The sequence below is a fragment of the Dendrobates tinctorius genome, unplaced genomic scaffold, assembly GCF_039654945.1.
Source record: "Dendrobates tinctorius isolate UK_male_01 unplaced genomic scaffold, ASM3965494v1 ptg000025l, whole genome shotgun sequence".
Lineage (NCBI taxonomy): Eukaryota > Metazoa > Chordata > Amphibia > Anura > Dendrobatidae > Dendrobates > Dendrobates tinctorius.
In genome coordinates, this window is record NW_027361693.1 from 3,453,434 (window position 1) to 3,480,455 (window position 27,022).

Consider the following 27,022-nt stretch of genomic DNA (forward strand, 5'->3'; position numbering starts at 1 on the left):
TTGTCAAACACCTGAGGCTGATGATTGTGACTGGCTGAGTGGAGTTACGGACTGGATATAATGCTGCCGACGCCCTTCTGCCCTGCGGGTGATTTCTCTGTGGGATCCTTGGAGACCAGTCTGAATTCCTGCTCCTCCAAAGCTAAGTTTGCTGCTCGGCCTTTTGGTTTTGTGCTTTGACTTTGTTTTTGCTTTGTTTTTCTGGATTTCTGCCATTCCCTGCTGGGGTGTGCTGAATTCATTTAGCTCTGTCTTCTGAAAATACCTGAGTGCTGATTCAGTTTTTGAAGCCTAGCTGCTTCAGGGCCTTTTTCATATCAGCTGGTTGGCTTATGTCTTTGATAGGGTTTTGGCAGATTGCAGACAGCAGCCTTCCTGTCCTTTCCTATTTAGGTAGTTTTGGGGCCCCGTCTTTGCTCAGTCTATCTTTCTATCTGTGTTAGTATTTTCATCTTGCTTCACCGTCATTATATGTTGGGGGCTGCCTATTGCTTTGGGGTCTGCTCTGGGGCAGTTTATATTTCCCCTTTCTTTCTTTAGGCCTATGTATTTCTCCGGCTGTGATCGAGGGGTCTAGGGCATCGTAGGAACCCCCCACGGCTACTGCTATTTGTGTTGATAGGTTCAGTTGTCTGCAATCTGATAGTTGCCAACTTCTCTGGTTTTCTGGACTTAGCTTGTATTTCTGCTTTTGCCTCCTACGGTGACTCATTCAAAACAGAATCACCCACCATACCGCAGATTCTAGGGTACTCAATAGCAGGAAAGAATTGTAAAAAAAAAAAAAAGGTGTATATTTTTTTCCTCTATATCTCTGAGGCCGTAGGGGGAATTTTTTTTTTCTCTCCATGGAGATAAAGCAATTGTCTGATCGTGTGGAGCAGCTCGCTGCGGAAGTGCGGGGAATTTCTGCCTACCTTGCTCATTCACATTCTGCTGAACCAAAGATTCCTACACCTGATGAATTTTTTGGGGATCAGTCTAAATTTTTGAATTTCAAAAATAATTGTAAATTATTTTTTGCCTTGAAGCCTAACTCGTCAGGGAGCTCCGCGCAGCAGGTTAAAATTGTCATCTCTTTGCTGCGTGGCGATCCCCAGGATTGGGCGTTTTCTTTGAAACCAGATGATCCTATTCTGACTAATGTGAACGCATTCTTTCAAGCTTTGGGGTTGTTGTATGACGAACCTAATGCCATTGATCAGGCTGAAAAGACCCTGCTGGCATTGAGCCAGGGTCGTGATTCTGCAGAATTTTACTGTCAAAAATTCCAAAAGTGGGCAGTACTTACTACCTGGAATGATAATGCCTTGGCTGCTCTCTTTCGGAAGGGGTTGTCAGAAGCCGTAAAAGATACTATGGTGGGATTTCCTGTTCCCGCTGGTCTTGACGATTCTATGTCATTAGCCATTCAGGTTGATCGGCGTTTGCGCGAACGCAAAGCTGCACGAGAGGTGTTGCCACCTGTTGAACAAATGTCTGAACCTATGCAATGTGATAGAGTTTTTTCCAGAGAGCAGCGTCAGGAGTTCAGAAGGCGTAATAAGTTGTGTTTTTTCTGTGGAGATGCCTCGCATATTATTTCTGTCTGTCCCAAACGAGAGAAACACTTTACACACACATTTTCTGTTGGGGGTGTTCAACCTAAGTTTCTTCTGGCTATTACTCTGATCTGCTCCCTGTCCACATTTTCCGCCAAGGCGTTTGTGGATTCGGGAGCAGCCCTAAACCTAATGGACTTGGATTTTGCTAAACGTTGTGGATTTCCAATGACACCTCTTCAGACGCCTATCCCTTTGAGGGGAATTGATGCTACTCCTTTGGCTAAAAATAAACCCCAGTTTTGGACCCAGGTGGTAATGCGGGTCGCCCCAGACCATCAAGAAAATTGCAGATTTCTGGTGTTGCATAATCTGCATGATACTGTTGTTCTGGGGTTTCCCTGGTTACAGATTCATAATCTAGTTTTGGATTGGAAATCTGTGTCTGTGGTGAGTTGGGGTTGTCTGTGTGCCTTTAGTGAGGCTCCGGTGTTTTCCACCTCTCCTCAGTCGCATGATGTTCCTGATTATTTGGCGGACTTTTATGATGTATTTAGTGAGAATGAGTCTGCGTCTCTGCCTCCTCATAGGAGTTATGACTGTGCAATTGAACTGAGCCCGGGGTGTAAATTTCCCAAGGGTCGGCTCTTCAATTTATCTGTACCCGAGCACGAGGCTATGCGATCCTATATTAAGGAGGCGTTGGAGAAGGGTCATATTAGACCATCCTCGTCACCCTTGGGTGTCAGGTTTTTTTTTGTAGCCAAAAAGGATGGATCATTAAGACCTTGTATTGATTATCGTGCCCTCAACAAAATTACTGTTAAATATCAGTATCCGTTTCCCCTGATTTCTGATCTATTCTCCAGAGATAAAGGTGCTTGCTGGTTTACCAAGCTTGACCTCAGGGGGGTGTATAATCTTATTCGCATTAAGCATGGGGATGAATGGAAGACGGCGTTTAATACTCCGGAGGGACATTTTGAGTACCTGGTGATGCCTTTTGGGCTCACTAATGCCCCTTCTGTCTTCCAGTGCTTCATGAACGATATTTTCCGAGATTTTGTCGATAAATTTTTGATTATCTATCTGGATGATATTTTGATCTTCTCCAAGGATTGGGATTCTCATGTGGAACATATTCGGACTGTGTTCCGGATCTTGAGGGAGAATTCCCTGTATGTCAAAGGATCTAAATGCCTTTTTGGAGTACAGAGGATTTCTTTTTTGGGATTTATTTTGTCCCCGTCAACTATTGAAATGGACCCGGCCAAGGTACAGGCCATTCACGATTGGGTTCAGCCCACTTCTTTGAAGGCCCTCCAGAAGTTTTTGGGTTTTGCTAATTTTTATCGGAAATTTATAGCAAAATTTTCTAGTATTGCCAAGCCATTGACTGATTTGACTAAAAAGGGTGCTGATGTGTTAAATTGGTCTCCGGAGGCTGTTTCTTCCTTTCAGGAGTTGAAGCGAAGATTCACCTCCGCCCCGGTTTTGCGGCAACCTGATGTCTCACTTCCATTCCAGGTAGAGGTGGATGCTTCTGAGATTGGTGCAGGAGCTGTTTTGTCGCAAAAGGATCCTGTAACATCTAAAATGAATCCCTGTGCTTTCTTTTCCCGAAAGTTCTCCCCATCTGAACGTAACTATGATGTGGGGAATAGGGAACTGTTGGCCATGAAATGGGCATTTGAGGAGTGGAGACATTGGTTGGAGGGAGCTAAGCACCAAGTCGTGGTCCTCACTGACCACAAGAATTTGATTTACCTAGAGTCGGCTAAGCGCTTGAACCCTAGACAGGCTAGGTGGGCCTTGTTTTTTACACGTTTTTATTTTGTGGTTTCTTTTCTTCCTGGAACAAAGAATGTCAAGGCAGACGCCCTCTCTAGGAGCTTCCTTGCTGATTCTCCTGTGGTGACCAAGCCTGCTACCATTTTAGGCGAAGGGGTAGTTCTTTCTGCCATCTCGCCCGATTTGAGACGTGCTCTGGAAGAGTTCCAGGAGGACAAACCTGAGCGTTGTCCCAGTGGAAAGTTGTATGTTCCTGACCAGTGGAAGAAGAGAGTGATGTCTGAAGTTCATTGCTCTGCTTTGGCTGGTCACCCAGGTATTTTTGGTACTAGAGATCTGGTGAGTCGTTTTTTTTGGTGGCCCTCCTTGTCCCGTGATGTCAGTAATTTTGTGCAGTCCTGTGGCACGTGCTCCCGGTCTAAATCGTGTTCTCGCTCTAGTGGGTTGTTGATGCCTTTGCCTGTCCCCAAGAGGCCATGGACCCATATTTCAATGGATTTCATCTCTGATATGCCTGTCTCTCAGAGGATGACTGTTATTTGGGTGATTTGTGATAGGTTCTCTAAGATGGTTCATCTTGTACCACTCCCTAAGTTGCCGTCTTCCTCTGAGTTGGTGCCCCTGTTTTTACAACAGGTGGTTCGTTTGCACGGGATTCCTGAGAACATTGTATCTGACAGAGGAGGGCAGTTTGTGTCTAGATTTTGGAGAACTTTCTGTTCCAGGCTGGGAATTCAGTTGTCCTTCTCCTCTGCTTTTCACCCTCAGACCAATGGGCAGACAGAGAGAACAAACCAGACCTTGGAGTCATATTTGAGATGTTTTATTTCTGCTGATCAGGATGATTGGGTTTCATTTTTGCCCTTGGCCAAATTTGCTTTGAATAATAGAGCTAGTTCTGCCACTTTGATGTCACCTTTTTTTTGTAACTTTGGGTTTCATCCTCGATTTTCTTCAGGGCAGGTGGAGCCCTCTGCCTGCCCAGGTGTTGACACTGTGGTGGAGAGAATGCACCAGATCTGGGACCAAGTGGTGGATAAGTTATCTCTCTCCCAGGAAAAGGCCCAGCGGTTTTCCAACCGACATAGGACCATTGGTCCCCAGTTTAAGGTTGGTGATATGGTGTGGTTATCATCAAAAAATATTGCTATGAAGGTGGCTTCTCCTAAGTTTAAGCCTAGATTTATTGGACCTTACAAGATTGTGGAGATTATTAATCCGGTCTCTTTTCGTTTGGCTCTTCCTGTCACATTTAAAATCCATAATGTGTTCCATAAATCTTTGTTGAAGAGGTTTGTTGAACCTGTTGTTCTGGGGGTGGCACCTCCAGACCCTGTATTGGTTGAAGGTAACATGGAGTATGAGGTAGAGAAAGTACTGGATTCCCGTCTGGCTAGACGGAGACTCCAGTATTTGGTTAAGTGGAAGGGTTATGGTCAGGAGGATAATTCCTGGGTCTCCGCCTCTGATATTCATGCCAAACGATTGGTGCGTGCCTTTCATCGGGCTCACCCTGATCGCCCTGGTGGCATAGTTGAGGGTTCGATGACCCCTCCTCAAGGGGGAGGTACTGTTGTGAGTTCATTTTCCCCTTCATTACTGAGGCCCGAGGAACTCCCTCTTCTGGTAAAGAAAGGTAGTGAGCCTGATTGTCAAACACCTGAGGCTGATGATTGTGACTGGCTGAGTGGAGTTACGGACTGGATATTGCTTTGGGGTCTGCTCTGGGGCAGTTTAGATTTCCCCTTTCTTTCTTTAGGCCTGTGTATTTCTCCGGCTGTGATCGAGGGGTCTAGGGCATCGTAGGAACCCCCCACGGCTACTGCTAGTTGTGTTGATAGGTTCAGGGGTCTGCAATCTGATAGTTGCCAACTTCTCTGGTTTTCTGGACTTAGCTTGTATTTCTGCTTTTGCCTCCTACGGTGACTCATTCATAACAGGCTACTTTCTCATAGAATGACAACATCAAACATCATACTTTATAGATATTTTACATTACACTCGAGTATGTATGGGTATTTTTGTTTTTGCGTTTTCGTTTTTTGCTCCCCTTCTTCCCAGAGCCATAACTTTTTTTTATTTTTTCGTCAATATGGCCATGTAAGGGCTTGTTTTTTGCGGGACAAGTTGTACTTTTGAACAACTCCATTGGTTTTAACATATCATGTACTGGAAAATGGGGAAAAAAAATCCAAGTGCAGTGAAATTGCAAAAAAAATGCAATTCCACAATTGTTTTTTGTTTTTGCCTTTTTTTTTTTTTTTTACTATGTTCACTAAATGCTAAAACTGACCTGCCGTTATGATTCTCCAGGTCATTACAAGTTCATAAACACCAAACATGTCTAGGTTCTTTTTTATTTAAGTGGTGAAAAAAAATTGCGCCATTTTCTGATACCCGTAGCATCCCCATTTTTCGTGATCTCTGGTTGCGTTAGGGCTTATTTCTTGCGTGCCTAGCTGACGTTTTTAATTATACAATTTTGCTAGAGATACGATCTTTTGATCTCCCGTTTTAATGCAATGTTGCGGCGACCAAAAAAACGTAATTTTGGCATTTGGACTTTTTTTCTCGTTACACTGTTTAGCGATCTGGTTAATTCTTTATTTTGATAGATCGGGCAATTCTGAATGTGGCGACAGAAATTATGTGTATATTTGATTTTTTTTTTATTTTGAATGGGGCGAAAGGTGGGTGATTTGAAATGTAATATTTTTTTACTTTTTTTAAAATATTTTTAAAAACATTTATTTACTTTTGGCATGCTTCAATAATCTCCATGGGAGACTAGAAGCTGCCATAATCCGATCGGCTGTGCTACATACAGGAGATGATCAGATCGCCTGTATGCAGCAGAACTGCTGACTTGCTATGAGCGCCGAACACCAGGCGGCATTTAATGGGGGTTAATAGCCGCGGGTGGATCGTGATTCCACCTGCGGCAGTTCTGTGCATGTCAGATGTTCAAAACAGCTGACGTGCCAGGAAAGATGTGGGCTCACCGCTGGAGCCCAAATGAGAGGAAGGGTGTCCGACTTTGCTGTACTATTACGCCCGATGTCGGAAAGGGGTTAAAGAAGATAAGTTATGACAAGCACAAAAGTCTCCAATAGACCTCCGACTGTCATAGGAGCCCATCGGAGACCTGTTATCACGTCACATGCAATGGGTGCATGGAAGAAGCGCCCCCATGCTATCTCATGTTAAATCTGCTGTCAGGTTTACAATTGCGGTTGTAGATCCTTTCTACCCGCAATTGTTATAGGCAGGTCCTGGCTGTAACACAGCCATGAGCTGCCGGATATAGTGCGAGCTCACCCTGTGAGCTTTCTCCATAATCTGACTTCCAACTTGCGCCGTACATGTACGGTATATATCGTGAAAGGGTTAACATTATAATGCGTGGGCGAAGCTTTGTAATGTATTCATTCTTATGAGAAAATCATTAAAGGGAATCTGTCACCCCATATTCGGCCACCCCATTTTTCACCCTTATTATCTATAAGCTGCAGCCACCGCCATCAGGGGCTTATCTACAGCATTCTGTAATGCTGTAGGTAAGCCCCCGATGTAACCTGAAAGATTAAAAAAAGTTAGATTATACTCACCGGGGGGGGGGCGAGTGCGGTGGGTGTCGCGGTCCGGTCTGGCGCCTCCCATCTTCATACGATGCCGTCCTCCTTCTTACTTCTACCGCGGCTCCTGCGCAGGCATACTTTATCTGCCCTATTGAGGGTAAAGTACTGCAGTGCGCTGGCGCCGGAAAAGGTCACAGAGGTCCGGCGCCTGCGCACTGCAGTACTTTACTCTGCCCTCAACAGGGCAGATAAAGTACGCCTGCGCAGGATCGCAGTATGAAGCAAGGAGAAGGAAGATGGGAGGCGCCGGAACGGACGCCTGGGTAAGTATAACTCGTTTTTCTTATCTTTCAGGTTACTTCGGGGGCTTATCTACAGCATTACAGAATGCTGTAGATAAGCCCCTGATGGCAGTGGCCACATCTTATAGGCTGAAAATGGGGTGACAGATCCCCTTTAAGATGGTAAAAATTGACACATGGACTATATATTGATGAAAATCTGACCACTTTTTGCATACAATAAATATCAGTGACATCTGAATGAGGCCTGAGTGAAATACGCTTATTACCAGCTGGACTGCAATGCCTTCTTTTCGATAGGAACACTTTGAGATTTGTGTTTTTGTGTAATAGGTCCAGTTATCCAGATCATAAAGAAGGCGGAGATGTAGAAATGGATGTCCGAGAAGTTACACATGAGAAAGCTTTAGAATATGATGAGGAAACCATGGAATTGGTCTTGCCATCAGGTGAGGAATTGGCTACTATACTCACAGTATGTCAAATTGTGTACAGTTTACTTTCCATTGAAATTAATCTGGCCAATGATGTGAATTGAATTTGGCAATTATTTCAAAGAAAAAATTGACGAGCCCCGACAGGAAATTTTTTCCCAATCCTGTAAAGCTAAGGTTCACATTAGCATTCTGGGGCTCTGTGGAGGGCTGCGTACTTCCTCCGTTAAGTCCCGCCTACTTCCACATGCTTCTGCATTTGTCCTGCGAACCTATCTTTAAAATTGGGTACGCAGGACATGCGGATGCGTTATTTTGACGAGCCCGCTGACCGCACAGGAACGCAACAAGTTGGGTTTTGCGCAGACTATGGGCGCGTCAAAACAACGCATCCGCATACATCCGTATGTCCTGCATACCCAAAGCCAATGAGTTGGCGATTGGGACAGATCCCCTTTACACTATGTAGCAACCGAAGGATTAATAAACTTCTTGAATGTGATTTTGAGCAGCTTGAGGGGTGCAGTTTTTAGAATGGTGTCGCTTTTGGGTATTTTCTGCAGGGTGGATTTGATTTAAATCTAACTGATTTAAATCACGATTTAAATCACTAGTCAGTAAGGCTTGATTTAAATCAGTGATTTAAATCAAAGTTTCTACCTAAACTAGTTCTTGCTACTTTAACATGCAAGTAGATGAAGATTTTTAGAATCACTTTTTATATTACTTTTTTCTCCCCAGTTTAATGGGTTAATCATTCATATTTGGACACCACTGTTCTGTTGTACTTAGGAAGGAGAAAAATAATCCTGACCTTAATAACAATTTAAATAGATTTATTCAACTGAAACAATAACAACATTACAGCATAAGTTATTTGCTTAAACAAACATCCATGTTTGTTAACTAATTTGGCTAAACAAAATATATATATATTTTAAGAAACTTAGACTGTCAGCCCAGCCGACACATGAAAAACTTAAATACTACTGTCCCTGCTGTCCTCTGTAGCTCACTTGTCGTCATCTTCATCATCATCTTCTTCTTTGTTCCTATTCATAATCTGGAAAAGAAAAACAAGCTTTCCTGCTTTATTGGGTCCCAACTGATTTCTCAATTTAGAATGAATGAGTCCAAAGGAAGAGAATAATCTTTCAACGCCTGCAGAAGAAGCTACTGCTGTTAAAAGTGAAATCATTACTTGAACAGTCTCTAAATCCAAGCGCTTAAGTGACTTCCACCAGTTTACTGGTGTGACCTTCCTTAAAATATCTTCAGCAAACATATATTTCTTGAATGGTTCCCCCTTAGCTCTGAAGTTTATTATAGTTGGCATTAAAGATGGATGATTGCTGGATACCCATGTCATAGCTAACTCCTCTTCCTCAGCACTTAGGTTTTGACCCTGATATTGGATATTGACAATATTTGCCAAAAAATGAGCTGGAGTCAGTGCTTGTCCCATTCGTTTGTTTACTGCTTGTAATTTAATTCTGTCCATGTGTAGTTCTGTTTTTAAGTGTTCACTCAGTTCCTTCCAAATTTCAACAGCATCCGCAATAAAACAGCTATTTTTCTGTATTTTGTTTAAAGCTTGAGAGATGGGTTTCAGGAAGCTCAGCATATGTTCAACATTTCTCTTAAGCCCAATGTTGAGGATTTTGGCCGTGACAGTGCCATCTATTTTATCTCGATTTTCTTCACAAAGTGTCATCAGAATAGGCCAGTTTTTGATATACTGCTCAAAACAGTCCACCACAGAGTTCCATCTAACATCTTGTGGGAGCGTTAGCTAGGTTCCACCCATCCTTTTCAGAGCTGCTGCAGCAAAATGATTATTACGGAAGTATTTAGCAATTTCAACAACATTAGCCTTTATTTCTGGAACACTTAAGTCTTTGGCTAAGAGGTGCAGCAAATGAGCACTGCAACCATATGTTATTAGCAGCTTTGTATTCCCTCCCTGCTCTTCTAAATCTCTTCTCATCTTGGATACGTTTGCAGCATTGTCAGTGACCAAACTGCGTACTAGACATTTGAATTTTTGTTCACATGTCGTTATAGCTTTTACTGCCACTTCTTGTAAGTATTCTGCTGTGTGTGCATTTCCTGACGTATCAGTTGTTTGTGCAAGGAAGACTTTACCTTCTTCTGTTGTTATACAAGCACATACAATAGGATCATTGTGGACATTACTCCACCCATCAATACTTAGGTTAACAATTTTACCCTCCAGAGCTGTTGCACATTGCTCCATTTCTCTGTCATACACTTGATCCAGCAGTTTCCCTGCAACATCAGCTCTGCTGGGTGGACTGTATCCTGGTCTCAGTGACTGAACCATATTAATGAAATGTGGGTTCTCAGTCAGACGGAAAGAAGAGTTCGTTGCATAAATAAACTGGGCAATTTTTTCATCAATCAACTCTTTTTCTAATCTGCTAGTTCTTATCACAAACCTATCTATGGTGGTTCCAGGAGGTAAAGGTTTTTTCTTCCTTTTGGGTGATGGTGATATGTGGCTGCTGCTGCTAATGAAGCACTATCCTGGATGGATAACTCTGAAACTGTAGAACAGGATGATGGTGATCTTGGAGGTGGATAGTTTCCAGAATCCATGAATTCCCCTAAACAAAAAAAGTCAATGCTGTTATTTTATTGTTTATACAATTTCTGCTTATTGTACACAACACATCACTGCCCCTGCCCCAAAAGGAATATTTGTTTTTTTTCATAACTGTACCAAATGACAGTAACATGCAGTAATAATAAGAAATATAATTTTTCTCACACATGACAGTTCAGTCTTTAGAAATAGGATTCAATAAAAATGTTTACCAACCTGAAGATCCTGCCTGTTCAGAAGTGTTTCTTTGGTCATCTTCATCACCGCACTTCTCATGATGTTGCCTCATTCGCGCCACCAGGCCTTGCATCTCTTTGTTGCATCGTTTGCATTTTGCACGCATGCCTGCCTTACCGATAGGCAAAGGAGCTTCATTAAAATATTCCCAAACTGGGTCTCTTTTACGGCCTGCTGCCATTATAAGGAAAGAATGTAATAAACCTCAGATCGTACACACAAACAGATCCAGACTTGTCTGTCTGTGGCTATGCTGCAGTATTGTGCTCAAAGTTTCACTTTCATTTTCTTGTCTGCTTGCCCTTCCTCCTCCTCACACTTAGATTCACATTCTTCTTGTGTTGTGCAGATCTATTCCACTCCAAACAATCAGAAACATATTGTCTAACTTCTTGGACTTGGCACTGAAGGGGTTGATTCTGTATTTATAGGTTTGTAGAACAATAGGATTAAGGTCTTTTTCTCAACTCTGTTCATGTTGTAACATTTTTGCCGTGAAGAAGAGGCTGGGACCTCTGCGGAGTCAAATTCAGTTTTGAGAACTGCGTAAGTAAAGCGAGTGTCTGTGATAATATAGGAGAGAAACTGCCCACTAATCCTGCAGAAACCTCTGGAAGAGCATGGCATTGTGAATGTTACACATATACAGCCTTTATTCTACTGAGTTAAACAACTCAGCTTTATCTCATGATGGAAGAACCTTTGGATGGTAAAATATTTTCCTCAAAAAGCAGTTTATTGAAAAAAATCTGATTTAAATAAAAAAAATCCGATTTTTTTTTAAAAAAAAACATTGATTTTTATCCACCCTGATTTTCTGTCATATAGACCTCTCAAAGTCACTTCAAATGTGATGTGGTCCCTAAAAAATGGTTTTGTAAATTTTGTTTGAAAAATTAGGAATCGCTGGTCAACTTTTATACCTCATAACTTCCTAACAAAAAAAATTATATTTCTAAAATTGTGCTTTAACCCCTTCATGACCAAGCCTATTTTGACCTTAATGACCAGGCCATTTTTTGCAATTTTGACCAGTGTCCCTTTATGAGGTAATAACTCAAGAACGCTTCAACGGATCCTAGCGATTCTGAGATTGTTTTTTCGTGACATATTGGGCTTCATGTTAGTGGTAAATTTAGGTTGATAATTTTAGCGTTTATTTGTCAAAAAATCAGAAATTTGGTGAAAATTTAGAAAATTTTGCAATTTTGAATTTTTATTCTGTTAAACCAGAGAGTTATGTGACACAAAATAGTTAATAAATAACATTTCCCATATGTCTACTTTACATCAGCACAATTTTGGAAACAAAATATTTTTTTGTTAGGAAGTTATAAGGGTTAAAAGTTGACCAGCGATTTCTCATTTTTACAATAAAATTTACAAAACCATTTTTTTTAGGGACCACCTCACATTTGAAGTCACTTTGAGGGGTCTATATGGCAGAAAATACCCAAAAGTTACACCATTCTAAAAACTGCACCCCTCAAGCTACTCAAAACTACATTCAAGAAGATTATTAACCCTTCAGGTGTTTCACAGGAAATAAAGCAATGTGGAAAGAAAAAATGGACATTTTAATTTTTCCAACAAAAATTTTCTTTTAGCATCAATTTTTTCATTTTCACATGGGAAACAGGATAAAATGGATCCTAAAATTTGTTGGGCAATTTCTCCTGAGTACAACGATACCTCATATGTGGTCATAAACCACTGTTTGGGCGCACGGCACGGCTCAGAAGGGAAGGAGTGCCATTTGACTTTTTGAATGGAAAATATGCTAGAATATTTAGCGGTTGCCCATATTGTGTTTGGAGAGCCCCTGTGTGCATAAACATTGGAGCTCCTCCACAAGTGACCCCATTTTGGAAACTAGACCCCCCAAGGAACTTATCTAGATGCATAGTGATCACTTTGAACCCCCAGGTACTTCACAAATTGATCTGTAAAAAAAAAAATACTTTTTTTTCACAAAAATTTTCTTTTAGCCTCAGTTTTTTCATTTTCACATGGGCAACAGGATAAAATGGATCCTAAAATTTGTTGAGCAATTTCTCTTGAGTGCACAGATACCTCATATGTGGTCATAAACCACTGTTTGGGTGCATGGAAGGGCCCGGAAGGCAAGGAGCACCATTTGACTTTTTGAATGGAAAATTAGCTCCAATCGTTATCGGACACCATGTCGCATTTGGAGAGCCCCTGTGCACCTAAACATTGGAGCTCCCCCACAAGTGACCCCATTTTGGAAACTAGACCCCCTAAGGAACTTATCTAGACGTGTAGGGAGCACTTTGAACCCCCAAGTGCTTCACAAAAGTTTATAACACAGAGCAGTGAAAATAAAAAATAATTTTTTTTCCTCAAAAATGATTTTTAGCACACTATTTTTAATTTTCACAAGGCTAACAGGAGAAATTGGACCACAAATCTTGTTGTCCAGTTTGTCCTGAGTACGCTGGTACCCCATGTGTGGGGGGGAACCACTGTTTGGGCACACGGCAGGGCTCAGAAGGGAAGGAGCGCCATTTGACTTTTTGAAATGCAAATTACTTCCAATCGTTAGCGGACACCATGTTGTGTTTGGAGAGCCCCTGTGTGCCTAAACATTGGAGCTCCCCCACAAATGACCCCATTTTGGAAACTAGACCCCCTAAGGAACTTATCTAGATGTGTAGTGAGCACCTTGAACCCTCAAGTGCTTCACAAAAGTTTATGACGCAGAGCCGTGAAAATAAAAAAAAAAATTTTTCCCTCAAAAAATTATTTTTTAGTGCGCAATTTTTTATTTTCACAAGGGTACCAGGATAAATTAGACCCCAAAATTTGTTGTCCAGTTTGTCCTGAGTACGCTGGTACCCCACATGTGGGGGGGAACCACTGTTTGGGCACACGTCGGGGCTCGGAAGGGAAGTAGTGACATTTTGAAATGCTGACTTTGATGGAATGGTCTGCGGGTGTCATGTTACATTTGCAGAGCCCCTGATGTACCTAAACTGTGGAACCCCCCCACAAGTGACCCCATTTTGGAGACTAGACCCCCCAAGGAACTTATCTAGATGTGTGGTGAGCACCTTGAACCCCCAAGCGCTTCACAGAAGTTTATAACGCAGAGCCGTGAAAATAAAAAATGTTTTTTTTTCCACGAAAAAAAAAGATTTTTAGCCAGCAATTTTTTTTTCACAGGGGTAGCAGGATAAATTGGCCCCAAAAGTTGTTGTCCAGTTTGTCCTGAGTACGCTGATACCTCATATGTGGGTGGGGACCACTGTTTGGGTACACGTCGGGGCTCGGAAGGGAAGTAGTGACATTATGAAATGCTGACTTTGATGGAATGGTCTGCGGGCATCATGTTACATTTGCAGAACCCCTGATGTACCTAAACTGTAGAACCCCCCCACAAGTGACCCCATTTTGGAAACTAGACCCCCCAAGGAACTTATCTAGATGTGTGGTGAGCACCTTGAACCCCCAAGTGCTTCACAGAAGTTTATAACGCAGAGCCGTGAAAATAAAAAATATTTTTTTTCCTCAAAAAAAATGATTTTTAGCTAGCAATTTTTTTTTTCACAAGGGTAGCAGGATAAATTGGACCCCAAAAGTTGTTGTCCAGTTTGTCCTGAGTACGCTGATACCCCATATGTGGGGGATGACCACTGTTTGGGTACACGTCGGGGCTCGGAAGGGAAGTAGTGACATTATGAAATGCTGACTTTGATGGAATGGTCTGCGGGCATCATGTTACATTTGCAGAACCCCTGATGTACCTAAACTGTGGAACCCCCCCACAAGTGACCCCATTTTGGAAACTAGACCCCCTAAGGAACTTATCTAGATGTGTGGTGAGCACCTTGAACCCCCAAGTGCTTCACAGAAGTTTATAACGCAGAGACGTGAAAATAAAAAATATTTTTTTTTCCTCAAAAAAAATGATTTTTAGCCTGCAATTTTTTTTTTCACAAGGGTAGCAGGATAAATTGGACCCCAAAAGTTGTTGTACAGTTTGTCCTGAGTACGCTGATACCCCATATATGGGGGGGAACTATTGTTTGGGCACACGTAAGGGCTCGGAATGGAAGTAGTGGCGTTTTGAAATGCAGACTTTGATGGAATGGTCTGCGGTCGTCATTACGTTTGCAGAGCCCCTGATGTGCCTAAACAATAGAAACCCCCCACAAGTGACCCCATTTTGGAAACTAGACCTCCCAAGTAACTTATCTAGATGCCTGGTGAGCACTTTGGACCCCCAAGTGCTTCACAGAAGTTTATAACGCAGAGACGTGAAAATTAAAAAAAAAAAATTTTTCCACAAAAATATTCTTTTAGCCCCCAATTTTTTATTTTCCCAAGGGTATCAGGAGAAATTAGACCCCCAAAGTTGTTGTGCAATTTTTCCTGAGTACGCTAATACCCCATATGTTGGGGTAAACCACTGTTTGGGCACACGTCGGGGCTTGGAAGGGAGGAAGCACCGTTTAACTTTTTGAAGGCAAAATTGGCTGGAATCAATGGTTGCACCATGTCGCGTTTGGTGACCCCCTGATGTGCCTAAACAGTGGAAACCCCTCAATTCTAACTCCAGCCCTAACCCCAACACACCCCTAACCACAGCCCTAACCCCAACACATCCCTAACCCTAATTCCAACCATAACCCTAACCCCAACAGACCCCGAACCCTAATCCCAACCCTAACCATAAGCCTAACCCTAATTCCAACCCTAACCCTAATTCCAACCCTAACCCTAATTCCAACCCTAACCCTAATTCCAACCCTAACCCTCTTTCCAACCCTAACCCTCTTTCCAACCCTAACCCTCTTTCCAACCCTAACCCTCTTTCCAACCCTAACCCTCTTTCCAATCCTAACCCTAACCCTCTTTCCAATCCTAACCCTCTTTCCAATCCTAACCCTAACCCTCTTTCCAACCCTAACCCTCTTTCCAACCCTAACCCTCTTTTCAACCCTAACCTTAACCCTCTTTTCAACCCTAACCCTAACCCTCTTTTCAACCCTAACCCTAATGGAAAAATAAAAATAAAAATATTTTCTTTATTTTATTAGTTCTGCCTACCTATGGGGGTGATAATCGGGGGGTTTATTTACTCTTTCTTTCATTTTGATCACTGTGAGAGTGATCAAAATGAAAGAATGGAATCTGCAGCCAGCAGATTCGGGCGGGCGCATGCGCCCGCCATTTTCTAAGATGGCGGCGCCCATCATCCGGACCCGAGGGACACCGGGAGGGACGGGGGGACTCAGGAGGTACCGGGGGGGGGGGTGAGGGGGGGATTGGAGGCTGGCGGGGAGCAGAGGGAATGGAACGCCGCTGTCATTCAGTTGCGGGGGGGCGATCGCCGGTGGGGGGGGTGGAATCGGTGTCTCCATCCATGTCCGATGCTACAGCAGTGTCGGACTTGGCTGGATTGTAATATTTCATCAATTTTCATTGATGAAATATTACTATCGCTCTGATTGGCTGTTAAAAGTGAAACAGCCAATCAGAGCGATCGTAGCCACGTGGGGGCGAAGCTACGCCCCCTGTGGTGAATTACAAAGCCCCCTGTATCTGCGGGTCGGGTGACCTTTCAGTGACCCCGGTCACCCGACCCGCAGGGGGGCTTAGAAGTCATGACGCCACATAGGCGTCACTGGTCAGATTTGAACCACCTCCACTGAATGTTCATGTCGGGAGGAGAAGCAGCAGGGAAGCAGAGCTAGCAGTACAGCGGAGGAGCACGGCGGGGAGACCTGTTGCAGCTCCCAGAAACAGATGGAGCGAGCATGGTGAGCAGAAAGAGGAGGCCCCGACCTCCTCACATGCTGACAATGTTGGGGAGAGAAGCCACGGTTTCTCTGTGACAGCCCTGCGGCTGCACACAGAGAAGACTGTGAAGATGGAGCGGGGGAGCAGCGCGGTGGCACCTGCAGAGTCAGACCAAGCCGGGAGGAGAAACCACAGCAATGCAGAGCGGGCAGCACAGCTGAGGAGAGCTGCAGGAAAGGTTCTGCGTTCTGAGGCACCAGAGTTTATACCCAGGTCAGTCTGTAGTGGAGGAGACCGGGTTCAGAAGCGGCAACTGAAGCTTAAAGGGAGCGATGAGCAGGAAGTTATCCCTATATCTGCAGTTTTGCAGGGTCATATCCCTGCACTCACAGATCTACAATCCCCTCTTGATGCTGGGGAACATGCTACTGGACTCAGGCTGAATAATGGGGTAAAGAGTTATATGAACATAATACTCATACAGGGGTTACTAATGGATGCTTGTTTCCCAGTCCCTCCACTCTTATCCCTAAATGTAAAGGGGAAGTGCACCAGAACAACGTAGAGGGATCACAGATGAAAGGTGCTAAGCATCTGTATAACGATGGTGGTCTGGAGTCTTTTGGGTCATCTTATAAAGTTAAACAAAGGAGATCGAGTGGGACACTCAGATAAAAATGGCTTATCATACGATTTTGACAGTTTTTGTTCGGAGGGATTTATTGCGGATGGTGATTTATATGATGAACTTGGGAGCGATTGTCTCAGTGATCACGCATTGGATGAACCTCTATCATCGGGCTCTTCTTCAGAGGGGGGAACTAAATGTGAGATAAATACATTATTACTAGATGCCATACCCGCCTCGGATGACTACGCTACTGAAAGTTTTATGGTCAGTTTGTGCAAAGCTTTTTTGGACTCGTTGAACGCCTCTATGGGGACTCCTACCCTTCAGGGAAATCCGTTTAAGATGCAAAATAAATCTAAAGCATCTGAAGTTTTTGTAAAAGACCTCTTCAAAGATACCCTGATGCGTTTAACTGATGACTCCTACCCGACTTCTACGAAGGATTACGGTAACGCCACAAAAGAACAAAAAATACCCGAAACTCTTAGAAATCACAAGATTTTAGACTCAAGTCAGCCGCAGATCCTTCCTTCATTTTCAGATTCCCTGGATAAATTACAAAAAGACATTACTTCTCTCAAAATTAATATGGCCAACTTTGAAGACTTTAGAAGAAAAAATAATGCGAAGATCAGAGGGATTCCTGAGTCAATTCTGGCTCCCCAACTGAAGGGCTACATATTGTCAATGGTCTCTCATTTGTTCCCTGACATCAATGAGAAGTGTCTGATTGAAAGGGTTTTTAGGATTCGCAGGCCATCCACTCTCCCTCATGATTTAGCAAGAGACACTATAGTATCTTTTTACCCCAATTGGCTAAGAAACACGTTGCTGGGTATCTCCAAAGATCCAAGATTCTTGTCTTCCAAATATAGTCATCTGATTTTCCTCAAGGATCTTTCAAAGGACACTTTACAGAAAAGGAAAGCATTTTCCCATACTACTGGTGAACTCCGACGCGCAGAGATTCCTTACACCTGGACTCATTCCTCCACTCTTCAGGTGAAATACGCATCGAGATTGGTTCCTATCTCTACCCCGGATGAGGGGAATGACTTTCTTGAATGCATTGGAATAATGTCCTCCAAGGATTCTCCCGGAACTTCTTCCACTTCGAAATCGGATCTTCGTCTCGGCTGAAGGAGCTATTTAACTGTTTTTTTTAGTTACTCTTTTTTTATATCAAGCGGCTGAAAAGAAATTTTTTTCCATCCTTTTAGTTTTTTTTTTTTTCGTAAGGAACCGAATTTCAATTCTGATTTATTTGTCGTTGAGTAATCTAGATTATATATAAAACAGTCTGAAGAAATATTTCCACTTTACAGTTTTTGATTGAACCAATTTTTTTGGCCTTCACTCAGTCTTAGGGACATCACAGTATGTTCCGGACAGGACAGGCATTCATATTTTTTATAACTTACTTGGGTACTTCATTTTTTTTTTTTTTTTTTTTTTTTAAGTATTAGCATAATAAGTGCATTGATCTTTTGTTTTGTTTTTTAAGCTATCATAATTGTGCAAATTTTATAGCACAATATGTGTACTGATTTTTCCTATGGCTATTATATAAATATAATGATCTTTGCATTTGTCATTGTCTTTTAACCTTTTTCTTCCTACAGGTTTGTATTTAAGCAACAATTGATTTGTGTATTATTGATATTAAATAATATTTTGCTTTGGAACTACTGCATTGTATTTACAGTTTGTATGTTTGCCTGTCTATTTCCCCACTTTGTTGGGATATCCCTGTCTTTACAGGGATTTGTTCTCCCTACCCTAATCCCCTTGTTTTTGTTCTGTACCCTATTCCCCCTCCCTCATAAAAATGTTAAAATTAATAAAAAATATTGGAACACAAAAACAGGCAGGGAAATGTTTTACCTTACAACATGTTGCGTTCCCATGCGGTCGGTGGGCACGTCAAAACGCCACATGCGGACGCATTCGCCTCATGTCCCTGCATACTCACGATAGGTACTCAGGATGACGCAGGACACATGCGGAAGTAGGCGGAGCTTAATGGAGGAAGTACGCAGACCAGCCATACGCAAGTGTGAACTTAGCCTTATGGCACCGTCACACACAGCGAGATCGCTGATTTTGTGACGCCACAGCGATCTCGCCAGCGACATCTCTGTGTGTGACATGGATCAGCGACCGACCCCCCCTGCCGGGTATCGCTGATCACGCTGGAACGTCCTGGGCCTTTTTTTGAGTGTTGGTGTCCCACTGGCCAGCGCGCATCGCTGCGGGTGGCAGCGAGAGACCAACGATCAGCGACGCTGGAAGCAGGTTTCCAATGTAAACAGCGGGTATCTACAGTTGTGGCCAAAAGTATTGACACCCCTGTAATTCTGTCAGATAATACTCAGTTTCTTCCTGAAAATGATTGCAATTACAAATTCTTTGGTATTATTATCTTCATTTAATTTGTCTTAAATGGAAAAAAAAACACAAAAGAGAATGAAGCAAAAAGCAAAACATTGATCATTTCACACAAAACTCCAAAAATGGGCCAGACAAAAGTATTGGCACCCTCAGCCTAATACTTGGTTGCACAGCCTTTAGCCAAAATAACTGCGACCAACCTCTTCCGGTAACCATCAATGAGTTTCTTACAATGCTCTGCTGGAATTTTAGACCATTCTTCTTTGGCAATATGCTCCAGGTCCCTGATATTTGAAGGGTGCCTTCTCCAAACTGCCATTTTTAGATCTCTCCACAGGTGTTCTATGGGATTCAGGTCTGGACTCATTGCTGGCCACCTTAGAAGTCTCCAGTGCTTTCTCTCAAACCATTTTCTAGTGCTTTTTGAAGTGTGTTTTGGGTCATTGTCCTGCTGGAAGACCCATGACCTCTGAGGGAGACCCAGCTTTCTCACACTGGGCCCTACTTATGCTGCAAAATTTGTTGGTAGTCTTCAGACTTCATAATGCCATGCACACGGTCAAGCAGTCCAGTACCAGAGGCAGCAAAGCAACCCCAAAACATCAGGGAACCTCCGCCATGTTTCACTGTAGGGACCGTGTTTTTTTCTTTGAATGCCTCTTTTTTTCTCCTGTAAACAAAAAGCTCTACTTTTGTCTCATCTGACCAGAGAACATTCTTCCAAAACGTTTTAGGCTTTTTCAGGTAAGTTTTGGCAAACTCCAGCCTGGCTTTTTTATGTCTCGGGGTAAGAAGTGGGGTCATCCTGGGTCTCCTACCATACAGTCCCTTTTCATTCAGACGCCGACGGATAGTACAGGTTGACACTGTTGTACCCTCGGACTGCAGGGCAGCTTGAACTTGTTTGGATGTTAGTCGAGGTTCTTTATCCAACATCTGCACAATCTTGCTTTGAAATCTCTTGTCAATTTTTCTTTTCCGTCCACATCTAGGGAAGTTAGCCACAGTGCCATGGGCTTTAAACTTCTTGATGACACTGCGCACGGTAGACACAGGAACATTCAGGTCTTTGGAGATGGATTTGTAGCCTTGAGATTGCTCATGCTTCCTCACAATTTAGTTTCTCAAGTCCTCAGACAGTTCTTTGATCTTCTTTCTTTTCTCCATGCTCAATGTGGTACACACAAGGACACAGGACAGAGGTTGAGTCAACTTTAGTCCATGTCAGCTGGCTGCAACTGTGATTTAGTTATTGCCAACACCTGTTAGGTGCCACAGGTAAGTTACGGGTGCTGTTAATTACACAAATTAGAGAAGCATCACATGATTTTTCGAACAGTGCCAATATTTTTGTCCACCCTCTTTTTTTATGTTTGGTGTGGAATTATATCCAAATTGGCTTTAGGACAATTCTTTTTGTGTTTTTTCATTTAAGACAAATTAAATGAAGATAATAATAACAAACAATTTGTGTTTTCAATCATTTTCAGGAAGAAACTGAGTATTACCTGACAGAACTGCAGGGGTGTCAATACTTTTGGCCACAACTGTAAGAGCTGCGCGGCTCTTAGGCTGGTTTCACACTTGCGTTTTTTAGCGCTGCGCCTCGTGCGCTATCGTGCGCATGGGCATTGCTCCCCTATCTTTAACATGGGTGCGCATGGTCTAACGCATGCATGCGTTTGTATACGTTTTCGTGCGCATGCTTTTTTTTGTAGTGTGCGCCGGACGCAACCTGTTGCATTTTTGGTCCGTCCGACCTGTCTCAAAAAAAACACCTGCGCGCGTTAGCGCACGGAATGCGCAAAAAAACAGCATTACAGTCTATGGGAACGCTCGCGTGCGCTAGGACACGCGCACGTATGCGTTTAAAATCGCATGCGTTTTTTTATTTAACACGGTGCCAAACTGGTTAAATCACATGCGCAAAAAAACAGCAAACGCATGCAAAACTCATGATGCGTTTTTTGCATGCGTTTGTTATGCGCACGCGGCGCAGTGCAAAGAAAATGCTAGTGTGAAACTAGCCTTAGTTACCCGCTGTTTACCTGGGAAACCAAAAGTGCTTTCTCTCCTTACCCAGTTGTCATGTGGTCGCTGAGTGTCAGGAGGGAGCAGTAGCTGCTGAACCCTAGGAGACTCATCAGTCAGGAGGCTAATGTAACAGCACTAGATTCTGGGGAAATCTGCAATAAAGAAAAGGTTTTTGTGTTCAAATACCCCTCAAAGGTATTTCAATACCTTATGGGGAAAAATTGTGAAAAAAAAAAAAAGCAAATAAATAAAACTTAGAAAAAAAAAACCCATTTGGAATTGCTGTTTATAGCCGTGTCAAAAAAGTCTAATCTATAAAAATTGACTTGCATACAGTCGAGGAGGCAAAAGGTGCAGATGGAAGGAGGTTATGAGCCCCAGGGACATGTAGTTACCGTATATACTCGTGTATAAGCCGACCCCCCTAATTTTGTCACAAAAAACTGGGAAAACTTATTGACTCGCGTATAAGCCTAGGATGCACAGTGAATGGCCCCAGATAATGCTGCACAGTGAGTGGCCCTAGATAATGCTGCACAGTGAGTGGCCCCAGATAATGCTGCACAGTGTGTGGCCCCAGATAATGCTGCACAGTGTGTGGCCCCCAGATAATGCTGCACAGAGAGTGGCCCCAGATAATGCTGCACAGTGAGTGGCCCCAGATAATGCTGCACAGTGTGTGGCCCCAGATAATGCTGCACAGTGTGTGGCCCCAGATAATGCTGCACAGTGTGTGGCCCCAGATAATGCTGCACAGTGTGTGGCCCCAGATAATGCTGCACAGTGTGTGGCCCCAGATAATGCTGCACAGTGTGTGGCCCCAGATAATGCTGCACAGTGTGTGGCCCCAGATAATGCTAAACAGTGTGTGGCCCCAGATAATGCTGCACAGTGTGTGGCCCCAGATAATGCTGCACAGTGTGTGGCCCCAGATAATGCTGCACAGTGTGTGGCCCCAGATAATGCTGCACAGTGAGTGGCCCCAGATAATGCTGCACAGTGAGTGGCCCCAGATAATGCTGCACAGTGAGTGGCCCCAGATAATGCTGCACAGTGGGTGGCCCCAGATAATGCTGCACAGTGAGTGACTCCAGATAATGCTGCACAGTGGGTGGCCCCAGATAATGCTGCACAGTGAGTGGCCCCAGATAATGCTGCACAGTGAGTGGCCCCAGATAATGCTGCACAGTGAGTGGCCCCAGATAATGCTGCACAGTGAGTGGCCCCAGATAATGCTGCACAGTGAGTGGCCCCAGATAATGCTGCACAGTGAGTGGCCCCAGATAATGCTGCACAGTGAGTGGCCCCAGATAATGCTGCACAGTGAGTGGCCCCAGATAATGCTGCACAGTGAGTGGCCCCAGATAATGCTGCACAGTGAGTGGCCCCAGATAATGCTGCACAGTGAGTGGCCCCAGATAATGCTGCACAGTGAGTGGCCCCAGATAATGCTGCACAGTGAGTGGCCCCAGATAATGCTGCACAGTGAGTGGCCCCAGATAATGCTGCACAGTGTGTGGCCCCAGATAATGCTGCACAGTGTGTGGCCCCAGATAATGCTGCACAGTGTGTGGCCCCAGATAATGCTGCACAGTGTGTGGCCCCAGATAATGCTGCACAGTGTGTGGCCCCAGATAATGCTGCACAGTGTGTGGCCCCAGATAATGCTGCACAGTGTGTGGCCCCAGATAATGCTGCACAGTGTGTGGCCCCAGATAATGCTGCACAGTGAGTGGCCCCAGATAATGCTGCACAGTGGGTGGCCCCAGATAATGCTGCACAGTGGGTGGCCCCAGATAATGCTGCACAGTGGGTGGCCCCAGATAATGCTGCACAGTGGGTGACTCCAGATAATGCTGCACAGTGGGTGGCCCCAGATAATGCTGCACAGTGTGTGGCCCCAGATAATGCTGCACAGTGAGTGGCCCCAGATAATGCTGCACAGTGAGTGGCCCCAGATGATGCTGCACAGTGAGTGGCCCCAGATGATGCTGCACAGTGAGTGGCCCCAGATGATGCTGCACAGTGAGTGGCCCCAGATGATGCTGCACAGTGAGTGGCCCCAGATGATGCTGCACAGTGAGTGGCCCCAGATGATGCTGCACAGTGAGTGGCCCCAGATGATGCTGCACAGTGAGTGGCCCCAGACGATGCTGCACAGTGAGTGGCCCCAGATAATAAGGACAGTGAGTGGCCCCAGTGTTGCTGCACAGTGTGTGGCCCTAGATAATGAGGACAGTGAGTGGCCCCATCATGTTGCTGCTGCCTCCGCTACAAAAAAAAACAAACTGTTTACTCACCTCCTGCTGCCCGCTGCTCATCAGCGTTGCCGGCTCTGGAACAGGGACAGGTGAATATGGCTCCCCTTGTTCATACTCACCCCGTCCTGCAGCTCGTCTCTGCAGAGCAGCCCCTGCTTATTCCATGTTCTCGGCTCCGCTGTGCTCTTCCTGCTTCAGCGGTCACGTGGTACCACTCATTAAAGTAAAAAATATGAGCATATTCATGAGTTTAATGAGCGGTACCACGTGGCCGCTGAAGCAGGAAGAGTGGGGGTGCTGAGAACATGGAGCAAGCAAGGGGGCTACAGAGAAGAGCCAGGAGGGGGTGAGTATGATCTCTGACGCCCCTGATCCCCCTCTCCCGCTGACCCCCCCGGTATATGACTCGTGTATAAGCCGAGAGGGGGACTTTCAGGCCAAAAAAATGGGCTGAAAATCTCGGCTTATACACGAGTATATACGGTAGGTAAATTTACCGCACGCTCTTGTATTTTTTTTTTTCAGTTTCTTTTTATGTCAAAATCCAAGTTCAGGGGTAAAGAAAAGAGGTTTGTTCTTGGCTATGGTGTCCTGGTGTGCACTGCTGAGCAATCACATGTGTAAGCCATGGCTTTACTCCTCCAGGGAATTACCAGTTTCGGTCATGGTCAAGCTCAGCACACCAAGAACAACTTTGTGAACAAGACCTGGGACTGGATTGAAACGTTATGTCACATCTATAATTTGCACTTTATGCATGTTCTATGCTTATGTCTGCCTGCAATTTAATTTTGAAATAAAAATAAATTGCATTCATAACAAGAGTGAATTTACCTAACAATATATAAAAATAACTTTTATGGAAAGGGGAGCACAATTTAAAATGTTTTGGGTTTTTTTGAGTGGTCCTTTGTGGTTGTAAAAATAAATAAATAAAATGTGAACAATACTCATGTATTTTATATTTTTCATTGTATTTTTCCTCGGTAACAGAAAAATAATCTAAAAATATGAGAAAAAGAGGCAAAAATTATTTAAAAATCTGAACAAGAAAATGTTAAATTTTTTTCTAAAAGCACATCCATTTCTAAAACCCAAAAATGTGCTTGGTCCTGAATTGGTTAAGGACACAATCATTAAAATACAACTTTACAGTCCTCACTCAATGTTTATGGTTAATCTTAACCGAGATAGAATCGGTGCACTGACACACTCAGTGTTGCATGTTCTCTACCTGTTGTTAACTCTTTTTTTCTCTTGTGGTTGTTGTTTCTCCATCCATTTATAAACCTCATTGTAGCACTTTTCTTTTCCTTTTCATTCACTAATCAGAATAAATACTTTTCCTCGTATTATGTTTCTTCTCTCTTTTTTACTCCTGTGTTTGGAGTCCCTTTACATGAATTGGGGCCCTTTATTTTGGGTTTGCTTTATACAAATTTCTGTTGCCTCCATTTCATTCTACTCTCCCAGTCCTTTAGGTTCACATAGGGATCCTGTACAGATTTATACTTATTTAGCCCTCTTTTTACCTATTCCTTGCAGGGGTCTGAAACTTGACAAATTACTTCACGCATGCGCTGTTTGGGCTGGCATGTCAGTAACGGCTGTTTACCGCTGCACGCTGCCGGTGTCATGTCTGGCCTCCTCTCATTTGTGCATGCACTAACTTGGTCTGTATACCAACACTGGCTGCTCTCTTTTGCCGACCGACGCAGCCCTGCTTCCTACTTACTTGTTGTGCGCATGCGCTGGTCCCAGCTGGAACTCTAGTATCAGCTGATTCGGCTGCCGTTTCCATGCCTGGCGCTTCCTTACCTGTGCGCAGGTGCCAGTGCTGGCCGGAGCATCACTACGAGCTGACTGCAACAAGCGGGTCTTCGCTTCCATCTCATCTCGGTGCTTGGAAGCACACCGGTAATCCATTATGTGTGATGACTTTTCTATAGAATCTCTGACTGGCTTGCACCCTGTACACTTCCCCTGATGAAGCTGCCCCTGCAGCAATACGCGTGGGGTTTCCCCCATCACCCTGGTCCCGGGACTGTTTTCCTCTTATCATGGATTTATCCCTGACATTCTGGCCTGACTTCCCTATATGGTGACTCATGCTGACTGTCTTCATTGCACTCGGTGTTGCTAAGCTTTGATCTTTAGCTTATTTGTCTTTCATCAGCATTACCCATAAGACACTACACATCTTGCTTTCTATTATTATTTTTGCCTTCCGGTGGCCTCTACTTCACATGCACATACATACTGCTTTATATCCTTACACCTTAGTAGTGGCTTTCTTTACATCTGGCTTGTATGCTCATGATTTTTTGTTGGGCCCAACTATCTGCATGTGCTTCTTTACCGACTCTGGGCACGCCCATTTTCGGTTATCTATATATATATGAGGCATCGTGATTACTCGTTAATCCCGCCCCCTGCACAGTAGCTCCACCCCCACCACATCACCACACATCCCGCCCCCCACCCCATTACCACACACAATCCTGCCCCCACCCCATTACCACACACAATCCTGCCCCCCACCCCATTACCACACACAATCCCGCCCCCACCACATTACCACACACAATCCCGCCCCCACCACATTACCACACACAATCCCGCCCCCCACCACATTACCACACACAATCCGGCCCCCACACCATATCACCACACATAATCCCGCCCCCCCACCACATCACCACACACAATCCCGCCCCCCCACCACATCACCACACATAATCCCGCCCCCCGCCACATTACCACACATAATCCTGCCCCCCGCCACATCACCACACATAATCCTGCCCCCCGCCACATCACCACACATAATCCCACCCCCCCGCCACATCACCACACATAATCCCACCCCCCACCACATCACCACACATAATCCCTCCCCCACCACATCACCACACATAATCCCGCCCCCCCACCACATCACCACACATAATCCCGCCCCCCACCACATCACCACACATAATCCCGCCCCCCCACCACATCACCACACATAATCCCGCCCCCCCACCACATCACCACACATAATCCCGCCCCCCCACCACATCACCACACGAGGCTCCGTCCCCTCACATTACCACATGAGGCTCCGTCCCCCACACATTACCACACGAGGCTTCGTCCCCCACATTACCACACGAGGCTCCGTCCCCCCACATTACCACACGAGGCTCCGTCCCCCACACATTACCACACGAGGCTCCGTCCCCCACACATTACCACACGAGGCTCCGTCCCCCACACATTACCACACGAGGCTCCGTCCCCCACACATTACCACACGAGGCTCCGTCCCCCACACATTACCACACGAGGCTCCGTCCCCCACACATTACCACACGAGGCTCCGTCCCCCACACATTACCACACACAGCACTTCCTTTCTATGTAATTCAACCACTTCAGCCAAGGTAAA

At 44.4% G+C, this 27,022-nt stretch overlaps 1 protein-coding gene across 2 annotated transcripts in view; it reads left to right on the plus strand.

Moving 5' to 3' along the window:
* ZNF622 (zinc finger protein 622) overlaps positions 1-27,022 on the plus strand; it is a 62,691-nt gene that overhangs the window by 30,313 nt on the left and 5,356 nt on the right. The window contains exon 5 of one of the 2 annotated variants that reach the window (XM_073569438.1): positions 7,546-7,661. The exons of the other annotated variant lie outside the window; for it this stretch is intronic. Within the exon in view, the coding sequence (XP_073425539.1) occupies positions 7,546-7,661 (116 nt within the window). The remainder of the gene's footprint in view (positions 1-7,545; positions 7,662-27,022) is intronic. 2 annotated transcript variants of the gene reach the window in all.